The 10,903-nt window shown below is 37.4% G+C and overlaps 3 protein-coding genes across 3 annotated transcripts; 2 read left to right on the top strand and 1 right to left on the bottom strand.

Moving 5' to 3' along the window:
• The first annotated feature begins 407 nt into the window (after window positions 1-407).
• Window positions 408-749, top strand: LOC116033088. The gene has a single exon (XM_031275843.1). The coding sequence runs from the start codon at window positions 408-410 to the stop codon at window positions 747-749; it is 342 nt and encodes a 113-aa protein (XP_031131703.1).
• A 2,005-nt stretch (window positions 750-2,754) lies between these two features.
• On the bottom strand, window positions 2,755-7,548 carry LOC116033087 (exopolygalacturonase-like). The gene is made up of 3 exons (XM_031275842.1): window positions 7,264-7,548; window positions 5,807-6,322; window positions 2,755-2,802 (listed from the first exon to the last, which is right to left on the bottom strand). Exons 1-3 carry the CDS (start codon window positions 7,546-7,548, stop codon window positions 2,755-2,757), a joined length of 849 nt encoding a protein of 282 aa, XP_031131702.1.
• A 1,024-nt stretch (window positions 7,549-8,572) lies between these two features.
• LOC116033086 (protein FAR1-RELATED SEQUENCE 5-like) lies at window positions 8,573-10,830 on the top strand. The gene is made up of 5 exons (XM_031275841.1): window positions 8,573-8,660; window positions 8,775-8,870; window positions 9,168-9,239; window positions 9,525-10,596; window positions 10,818-10,830. Exons 1-5 carry the CDS (start codon window positions 8,573-8,575, stop codon window positions 10,828-10,830), a joined length of 1,341 nt encoding a protein of 446 aa, XP_031131701.1.
• Window positions 10,831-10,903: the final 73 nt, after the last annotated feature.

The following is a 10,903-nucleotide window of genomic DNA, read 5'->3' as shown; positions in this document are numbered from 1 at the left end:
TCTTATCTTTGACCGAGTTCATTCCTTTCATGGGATTGATCTTGTAAAAAGTTTGCAAAATTCTTGTGAGTCTATTCAACCCCACCTTTCTAGACTCACATCTTTACCACCGGGACCAACAAGTGGTATCAGAGCAATAGCCTTGAGCGGTGAACACTCTGTGTATACTGCCTGGTGATTCTCTTTCAAAACTAAAAAATCTTTTTCACATTTTGCACTATGTCGAAAATGGAACATCATAGGCACTTCCTCATGTTTAACCTATATAAGTTTGATGACTGGAAAGTGCGAATGCAGGCTCACTTGTCTGCTATTCATGATGAGATGTGGGATGTGATTACTGATGGACCTATCAAGATCCTACAAGTAAACACCAACCGAGCCGCTGATGATCCAACGCACCAGCGATGATACCGAAGGATAAGTCCTTGCTGACAACTGAGGAAAGAACTCGTGCAAACCTTGATAACATTGCTAAAGATATACTCTACAAGGCTCTGGACGAGTCACTATTCCCTCGGGTGAGAAAATGCAAATCGGCTAAGGATATCTGGGATACACTTATGCAAATAGGAGAAGGTGATGAGCAAGAAAAGGAAAACAAGTTGACTATTGCAATGAAAAGATTCGAGGATTTCAAACTTGGCGCAAAAGAATATATATTTGACATGGAAGCTCGCTTTATGAAACTGCTAATGGACATCCGAGACCTTGATGAGGAGAAGCTCTCACAAAAGGAGATAAACTAAAAAAATTTTCGTGGCTTGCCAAAGAGTTGGGAGATGAAAGTTGTTGCAATGCGTGATCACCAAGACCTAAAAACAACGAGCACTATTCAGATATTCAGTGACTTAAAGGCTTATGAATTCGAGAAAGAAGCACTAACTGAGGAAGAACTTGAGACGAGAAACGTAGCTCTAGTTGCAAGCCAGCAACCATCATCGTCAACCATAAGGTCAAACTCTAATCCATCTGATTTATTTACTGATGACCAGTTTGCCTTGTTTATGAGAAAGTTCAAAAGATTCATTAGGAAAAACCAGTCCTACAACAATTCGGACAAGCCAAGAACATTGAAGCATAGAAGTACTGACAAGTCCAGTGGATCAAGAACACGTGACACTGAAGAAGTACAAATGCTATGTTATAACTGTCGAAAGCCTGGACACTTCAAAGCTGAATGTCCTTATCCCATTGTCAAGAAACATCAAGAAGAATACGACAACTACAGGAAGAATTTGGGAAACTACAACAACCCGAAGAATACATCAAATGATGCGAATGATCAACCTAGCAACTACTCTGGAAACAATCAGAAGAGTGACAGACTGACGAAAAGACTGACGAGCCATGCACATCAAGCTCCAACTCAGAAAGTGATAGCTCGGAAGATGAAAAGGGACTCCTGTATCTCTTCAGTCAAGAGGAATCGGACGAAGAACTATGTCTTATGGCGGAAGAAGACGAGGTAACTTCTCAAAACCACTCATCTAATTACAGCTCTAAGTCTAGCTATCATGAGAATCCTAGGGAAGCATTCGAATGAATGATGAAGGAATTCGATGATGTTAAAAGCACACATTTCATACTTAAGGAAGAGAATGCTCGACTATTGATAGAAAGACACAAGATCTCGAGGACTTAAAGTCCAAAAATGCTGAGATGCTTGAGTCTATAAGTCAGCTCGAGAAGCAATTAAGTTCATCTACTTAAGGAAGAATGTAAAGCAAAGGAGAATAGAGATCAAAACTTGCGTGCGGTAATTGCGAAATTTACTAATTCATCCAGAATAATAGATCGAATGGTGGATGATCAAAGACCATCAGGGAGTAGAACCGGACTTGGTTACAACTCCACTTCTCATTCACATGTCCTCTTAACACGACCAACAGACCCTTCTACTAGTGGAGGTTTAAACTCTGTTTTTGTCCAAGGACAAACTGAAAATTTTGAGCCAGTGATTAATGCTGAAAATGGAAAAGAACCACAATCAACGAGCCAATCTAATGATTCGGCTGAAACACAAATTGTGGAACCTACGAGAGGAAGTTCCTTATACGGTAACCCGAGGAGTCATCGAACAACTCGGTATAGACCTCGCACATAGAACTATCATAGTTTTATTGCCAATGGTCAACCAAAAAGGAACAACCAATCAAAAGTGAAATTCCATAGCAAAAAGATGCAACACTATTCACCGAGGCAACGCAAGGGTAGACCTCAGGGTAGGCCAAGTCTTTACCCGAATACTGTCAAGAATTTCAAAAGGTTCTCAAGTAGGCATAAGGGCGATGATGGTAGTCTTTATCCTAGTGACGAGGACTGGTTCATGGACTATGAGCCTATGATAAGAGCAAAATTTTTGCTCACACATAGACATAAGTAGACCTCCTACACCATGATAAACACGAATAAACAAACACCATCTTTTCAAAAGGTTTATTCACCCAAGTCTCCTCAGGCCTACTATGCTATTCCATATAATTATTGTGACACCCCAACTTTTCACAAGCTGAGATAGCTAAAACTTTAAACATAAAAGTTGCTTATCTCAACAACTACTCAAACTATAGCGGAAGCGATTTAAATCTTATAGGGTATCATGCCACATCTAGGTAAAAACAAAACCTATCCAAACCCAAAACATAAATCCTCAAAACATCATAGTAAAAATCTAGTCAAAGATACATAATCCAAGACATAGGCACACAGGCCCGAAAGGAGTCTAAAACATAATCTAGTCTAAGCAAAGCATCATAACGATATAGCTCTAGCGCGCTCACGGCTTAGACTACTCCATACCTGAAAAACATGTAGAAAACCATTAGCAAAAGAATGCTAAGCAACCACCACTCACACTTGTGAGAACATATATATATAGTAAGTTTGTAAATAGGTTTACACACCCGTATAGAATATACACACTAACGAACTGTTCTTTAATTAAAACGGAAACTCAGCAACAACAAGCTAAATAAGCCATGAACCAAGGACTCTCCAAGTAAAACCAATATCCAATATGAATGTACAAGGCAACATGTCTATAACGGAATACTAACTGAATCATAACCTCAACAGATTACTCACAAAGAAACCACCAAACCGCAATATATCAAGGAATAACGGATAACAACTGAAATACAACTCAACTAAAGAACCATAAGGAACCAAACAAACAACATACCAAAGATAAGCACCAAACCATACCTTCCAACCACAATACCATCCCTCATACCAACCACTAAACCCAAGCTAGTACACAGAGGCATAAAGCCCAACCACAGAGGCAAATGATGCCCAGTCACAGAGGCAAAATCCCAAACCACAGAGACAAATGATGCCCAATCGCAGAGGCAAATGATGCCCAAACACAGAGCAATGATGCCCAATCACAGAGGCAAATGATGCCCAAACACAGAGGCAAATGATGCCCAAACACAGAGGCAAATGGTGCCCAATCACAGAGGCAAATGATGCCCAAACACAGAGGCAAATGATGCCCATAGCTAGTTCACCCTCAACAAGCCAAAAGATACTCAAAGACTCACATCTCCACATCCAACCTCAGACTCATCCCCCAAGAATAATGCACCCACAGTGTTCATCTCAAGTTATGAACACACCATATACTCAGTAATAACCAAGGATTCAACCAACCATACTAGCTCAACAAATCAAGAGAATGAATCAAAAGACATGAATAAATACTCAAGAACCAAGGTGGAATACTCAAAAAAATACCCAAAATAAGTTCCAGAATCAAAGATGAATCAACAAGACAACAGATCAGCTACTGGAAACAAAACTGGAAATGAACTGGCGGAGCACTCTCACGGAACACCCTGTTCCGCCAGCCTACTCCACCAACACTAACGGAACAAACCCACGGAATACACCCTTCCGCCAAACTCTTCCTCTAGTTCTAACGGAACACACCAACGGAATACACCCTTCCGCCAAACCATTCCACCAGTGTTCTTACGGAACATTCCAACGGGACACGTTATACCATTGAAACGCACCGCAAGGACAACTCCAACGCACCGAATCAGACATAGAACAGAATACGAAATACTCATTTCCAGAATACAAAAATATGATCAGATTGCCCAGATTACACATCTCAGAAGCCAAATAAACATGGAATCCATAACAATAAATGTTCATACTCATCAAGATGCAAAGGATCAAGAACACAAGTTCAATAACCCATCAAAATAGATCACAAATCATCAAGGGCTAGATCAAGAAATTTCCATAGGATTCCAAATCACCAAGTATTATACATAGATCAAGAGTGTAAAATAGATTTTAGTGAGACATGATGGTTACCTCTTGTAGCACAACTTCAAACCAAGCAAACACCTTCCTCTTCACAAGCCATTCCCACCCACTTGATCATCTTTACCCAAAGAAAGATCCCAAAAGAACACCATAAGAACTTATAAAAAAGATCATCATATCCTATTACTAATGACTAGCTATTTTTAAAAGAGAACAAAAAAACCCGCCATTTTATTAATAGTAATACAAGGTTCAAGAACCGTACATAATTTTATTTGGTGTATATAAATAGAAGTATGTAGAAAAATTAGCAAAGCACATAGAATGTATGTATCTATATATGCTAAGCTACCACATACAACATATAAAACTTATAACATCACAGCCGCATTGATTTGGAGAATGACAATGCTCAAATTTCCCATTAAAATAGTAGCAAGCTGCTTTCGTGGGTTGATGACCATTGTATACTATATTCAAGCTCCTTACCTCTATGTCTTTACACGGCACTCTTCTGCTGCAATTGAAAATCGTAGACAACTCGTCCTGGGAGCTCCCAACAATGTTTAAGTATCTGATGTTTGAGATTTTAACTGATGATTCCCCCTGTTTAATTTGATCGTACACAAACATTAATTAATTAATTATGTGGCCTTACACCCCGTCCGGTAGAGTATTTATGAGGATGTAAGCCGCTGTTATATAGTGGCTTAGCAGATCAGATAGGGTCAAAAGTCGGCGCGCAAGGCATCTGTCCACTTTGGACATAATTCTTGCACTGTCACTACAGAGTTTCAAACATTAGTCACTTTTTTAAATATTGTCTATTGAACTAGTGAACTTAGAGCATCCCCATCAGGGGAGCATAGATAGATAATGTCAGATGTTATAGCCACATGGCATGAAAGAGAGAGGGAGAGAGAAGGGAAGGGAAGCAACTGCAAGGGGTGCATCATAGTACAGTAATTTTGCAGTCTAAATAATTAAAAGACTCACCTGCTGGGCGCGTTCCGCGCCCAGCAGCCACCCATCGGGCGCGTGCACTTCACGCAGGCGCGACTGACAACCTCATTTTTTTTTTATTTTTTATTTTTGAAATCAGATTTGTTTATTATTATTTTTCCTCCCCATTTTCTCTTTCCTAATAACACTTACAAAAACTGCTCTTATACCGTGAAATAAACTCATTGATGAGGATGCTCTTAGCCCATGCGGGCACCAAGCCTTTAATTTGTAGTGACAAGACACTGATTAGCACCTGCCCGCCTAATGGATGTTGTACGTGATTATTGATCGAAGGAATTACTATACCTTACCCAAAGGGGTGAATCTCCAATCTCAAGGGTCCCTCACATCTTAGCCTAATAAAAGATTTGGGAGGATATAAATCACAATAACTTAGCTGCACCAAATACAAGTGCGCATAAAAGATCTGCTCACTTTAAACATAATTCCCATAATGTCTCTTCCTCTAAATACTACCTATTAAACTATATAACCATACAGACAGAAATTATTATACCTGATCTTGGCATGCGTTGTTGGGACAGTAGTGTTGATCAATGACAATCGGGTTTTGAACACCATTCAAAATGATGTCTTGATAGGTAATGTTGTAAACCTTGTTGGGAGTAGAAGGTGCCCACGTTTTGATCCTAAGCCCATTTGTGGTGTTTGTGATATTGCAATTCGTCACAATAATTCCATTCACATCTGGTTCATTTTCACTTTTTCCTAGGCTTCCAATGCTAAAGCCATGGCCAGGACCACAATTCACCTGACTGATCACAACGTTTGTGGATCCTGGCCCAAACGAAATGCAATCGTCCCCTGTTCCAATATCCACATTTTGGACTTGCACATATTGTGACTGGCCGATGTGTATTCCGTCGGTATTTTTGCTATCCGCCGGCGCCGTTATTCTTATATTTTCAATCTCCACGTGTTTACAGCCGTCGATTAAAATGTGAAAAAATTTACTATCCCGTGAAGTTATCCCTTCAATGCGTCCATGCACGATATTACCGAATTTCAAATTCTAAACATCAATAATTCAAGAAAAAAAAGTATGTATTAGAAAAATATATATTTATATAATTAAGAAAGCAAAAACATTTGTGAGACTATCAGACGGATTATTGTTTGTGAGATGGGTCGAATCAAGATGTAAATGTAATGCTTATTATACTGAAAAATGCAATACTAATCAGGAGTAAATGTTTATTACTTATATGAGTGAGTGTAATACTTTTTGAAGAAAAATGTACTTCGTAATACTTTTACATTTTGATTTAAAAGCATTTTATTTTTCTTCATAAGTATTGCATTTTCTCTTTTACGTAACAAAGGGAAAGCGCAATACTTTTAATAGAAAACGGAGTAATATTTTTACATCAACCCTACCCTATTCATAAATAAGGACAAGACGGTCTCAGACAAGTATAACCCAATTAAGAAGGCAAAAATTTGTGTGAGACCGTTTCGCGAATCCCTTTTCATGATAAGGATCGGGTCAATATAAAATGTAATACTTAAACTGAGGAATAAAATTTTATTACTTATATTAGAAAATATAATATTTTTCTAAAAAAAATGTAATACTTTTACATTTTGATTTAAAAGAAATACATTTTCAGTTATAAGTAACCAACACTTGTCAATATTACTTAGAAGGGAAAATGTAATACTTTTCATGAAAAATATACAGAGTAATACATTTACATTAAAATGTGAAGGTATTACATTTGTATTCAAAAGTATTACAATTTCTTTAATAAGTAACAAATATTTTATTTCTAATTAGTATTATATTTTCCGTTATATATATATATATATATTACATTTTCATATTAATCTAATCCGACTGGACCGGTCTCACGAATAATGAGACGCAAGATGATCTCACATAAGTTTACCCACCCAATTAAGAAAGGCCGGATATTAGCCATGTAGGAAAATTAAATGAATGTATATACATACCGTTGGCAAAGGTTTGCAGTTGGGATCAACTTTGCATGGGTTCACACTCCAGGCGTAGGCACCCTGACCATCTAAAACGCCGTTCCCGGTGACGGTTATGCCTTGCAGATCCTCCAACAGTATCCACTCCGGGATGTCGAGGAAAGTCTTTTCCGGAGCCTTCAAAACGCCCGTGACAGAAAACGTTATCGGGCCGGCGCATGGGCCGCTTAACCTCACCGGATTCAGTAAGAACTCCCCGCTTGGAACGGCCACCGTGCTGTGGCTATCTTTGCATGCAAGCATCCATGCTGTCAGTAATGCCTACAAATATATATATATATATATATATATATATTCAACGTATAAATCATATTAGAGTTACTTATTTTGGGGTAACAAGAGAAATCTGTAACCACTATCCGAACGTATCCACTGAGTAAATCCCACCTTGTGGTTATCATTTTGTAGCCTTAGCCAACTTGGCTGGGTTATCCTTAGAGTAAATTATCTTCATTCTATATAAACTTTGTATTAATTACAACGTATACCCTTAGTTGCAACAGAATGATATATGAGTAGAGCTCTTATATATGAAAGAGGTGAGAGGCCAAAGACCTTGTGGTTTAGTAGCACCCGGTGTCTCAATTAACACTCCCACATGGATGATGTGAGTGGTTTGAACTTCAGTGGAGATAACTGTTGACTCTTTGTATTTTGAGAAAGAAACTATGAATAGATACTGCATTCTAACAGAAAGAGGTGAGGGTGCTATGCATGTATGAAATGCAACACCATATATGTGTTTTCTATATATATATATACCTTGCTGCTGTCGGTTTTTCCATCTGGAATGGCGCCATAATTAGTGATATTATAGGTTTTACGACCACTAACAACACACACAGTCACTAAAAGTATTACCAAAAGACGACACAGCTTAGGATGAGGAAACAAACTGAAACCCATTTTCTCAACTCTATATTTTCTTTAACTTTTTTTCTTTTCTTTCTTTTTCTGGCTATGACAATGACTTGAGCCGAGCTACTTATGTTCAGTAATTGATTAAGTTTATGGTAAAGTAGTTCGCAAATTATATCATGGACCGTGGTCCACAAAGCATTGTGGACCAAGGGCTGAAACGACGTCGTTTTGTTGTTTCCTAATCGTTAGATGTAGACGGCGCTGTTAACTATCACCGGCGGCAATTTTTCTTCTTTCAGCTTTCGTTGTTTCCTTTTTTCAGTTCGATCTAATTTTTCTTGTTCGCAAAGGGAGCAAAGGAGATTACATTTGTTCATCGCGATTTGAGTTCATTATGTCGCGAATTATGGGAGAGATGTTAGGTAGAAGTAATCTTATTGATGATATTGATTTGAATGCGTTGATTGTTGAAGATTACAGTTCATCAACTCCTGGTATGTATCTTCGTTTGATTGTATAATTAGCTTTCGTTTGTTTACTCGTTTGATTGTGTAATATTTGTAGGTTATATTTGATGCTATATATTTTCAAATATTTATGCATTGCAGTTGAATGTAATCTCCCTAATGGTGTTGAATCGGATTCACTAGTTGCATGTAATGCTAGTTCTTCCTGTTCTGATGGTGATCACGATGACATTCCAGGTTTTAATCCCTACTGGTGTTGAATTATGCATTTGTGTTCGAATCATCATAGTTAGTATGAATTTGTTTCTGAAGTAGTTTTTGTTATTGGAAACACTTCACTTACTTTTGAAAACCACTACAGTTTCTTTTGAAATACACTGCAGTTTCTTTTGAAATACACTACAGTTTCTTTTTCATTTCTCTGTATTTTCTTTTGAAATACATTATAGTTTCTTTTGAAATACACTACAGTTTCTTTTGAAATACACTACAGTTTCTTTTAAATTATATTACAGTTTCTTATTATTTGGTCAGATGGCTGTAATCCATCTGCTGGAGGTGGTGGTACTTCTATAGATGCCAATGAGGATGATTCATCTATTCCAGGTTCTTATGTTTAGCTGTTTGTCAATTGAGTTTGAACAGAGTAGTTATATTTTTTGTTTAGGATCATCATACTTTTTCATTTCTCTGTATTTTCTTTTGAAATACACTACATTTTCTTTTGAAATACATTACAGTTTCTTTTGAAATACACTACAGTTTCCTTTTTTTTGTTTGTTTAGGAACATTGTAGTATCAGGTCAATATGTCTATAGTGTCAATTGATTTCCCCAATTAGTATGAACTGTTAGTGTATACTTATTGAAAGTTCATTTTAATAACTCACAGCTAATCAAGAATTGGTGGGACATTCTGTTTATTCACTTGAAGAAGCATTTGATATGTATAATGATCTTGCATCTCGGATGGGATTTAGTGTTAGGAAGGGTAAACAGTACTACTTCCCTGGAACTCGGAATGTGAAGTCGAAAAAGTTCCATTGTTATAAGGCTGGGTTGAAAGCAAAACAAGCGAGTGCTAATAAGTGTTATACAAAGATAGATACTCGGACTGGATGTGATGCAATGTGTCAATTTGACTTAGATTCAAGTGGGAAGTGGGTAGTTACAAAACATGTAAAGGAGCACAACCATGAGTTGTGTCCGGCATCTGCAAGCTATATGCTTAGGTCGCATAGGAACGTTTCTGTTGATCAGTTGACATACCTTAAAGATATGAAGAGGAGTGGAGTCCCATTATCTGATGGTATTCGGTTTTTAAAACATCAGTCTGGAGGTTCACCATTTGTTGGATTTACTGCCAGGGATGCTTATAACACAATGTTGTTAGATTCGGCGAAGCATTTAGATGGGACTGACTCTAACACTTTGATTGAGATTTTTCGGAAGAGACAATTGAATGAGTCTGGTTTCTTTTTTGATTTCGAAGTTGATGATGATGCTAGGTTGTGTAGTTTTTTTTGGAGGGATGTGCAAATGAAGTCGGATTATTTGTTGTTTGGTGATTTGGTGGTACATGATACAACATACCGTACCAATAGGTATGATATGATTTGTGGTCCATTTGTAGGTATGAACCGCCATTGTATGAATGTGATGTTTGGTTGTAGCTTTTTATTGAATGAGAGGACAAAATCTTTTGTTTGGCTGTTCAAAACGTTTCTACAGTCAATGGATGGTAGGCAGCCACAAACAATAATGACTGATCAGTGTTCTGCCATGGCTGCTGCAATCATGCAAGTATTTCCAAATTCAAAACATAGGCTATGTATTTGGCACATTGGGGAGAATTCAAAGAAGCACATCAAAGGATTGAGAATGCAAAAGGGTTTCATAGAGTTATTTAATTTTCTGTTAAAGTATAGTGACACAGAAGCTGAATTTGAATTTTACTGGAACAGGTATTTTTTGCAACTTTCATTTAGACAAACCACTAGTTTCTTTTAGTCAGGCCTTTAGTTTCATTTTGAAAATACAACAGAATATTTTTTACGATTCATGTGTTTTCATACAGCTAGTTCGATTTATAAACCATGTGATTTCATCGTTTTGAAAGATTAGTATCATTTCAAGTAGTATACAGTTTTTTGAATGATACACGTGATTCTTTTTCATTTGACAGTATCCGTTGGTAAACACTACACTTTCCTTTCACGACACTGTAGTTACTTTTCATGAATACTACAGTTTTTTGTTTTGAATATATAT

This window comes from Ipomoea triloba, chromosome 10 (assembly GCF_003576645.1).
Source record: "Ipomoea triloba cultivar NCNSP0323 chromosome 10, ASM357664v1".
Taxonomy (NCBI): Eukaryota; Viridiplantae; Streptophyta; class Magnoliopsida; order Solanales; family Convolvulaceae; genus Ipomoea; species Ipomoea triloba.
Note: the sequence above shows the minus strand (reverse complement) of the source record. Positions and strands in the feature narration are given on the sequence as shown.

Excerpts from the sequence above, each read along its gene's own strand:
- LOC116033088 (XM_031275843.1), top strand. The coding sequence starts at position 408 with ATGATACCGAAGGATAAGTCCTTGCTGACAACTGAGGAAAGAACTCGT.
- LOC116033087 (XM_031275842.1), bottom strand. The coding sequence starts at position 7,548 with ATGCTTGCATGCAAAGATAGCCACAGCACGGTGGCCGTTCCAAGCGGG. Across the intron at positions 6,323-7,263 it reads ACTGCAAACCTTTGCCAACG|AATTTGAAATTCGGTAATAT; the intron begins GTATGTATATAC and ends ATTGATGTTTAG. Across the intron at positions 2,803-5,806 it reads ACAACGCATGCCAAGATCAG|GTATGGAGTAGTCTAAGCCG; the intron begins GTATAATAATTT and ends CATGTTTTTCAG.
- LOC116033086 (XM_031275841.1), top strand. The coding sequence starts at position 8,573 with ATGGGAGAGATGTTAGGTAGAAGTAATCTTATTGATGATATTGATTTG. Across the intron at positions 8,661-8,774 it reads TTACAGTTCATCAACTCCTG|TTGAATGTAATCTCCCTAAT; the intron begins GTATGTATCTTC and ends TATGCATTGCAG. Across the intron at positions 9,240-9,524 it reads GGATGATTCATCTATTCCAG|CTAATCAAGAATTGGTGGGA; the intron begins GTTCTTATGTTT and ends AATAACTCACAG.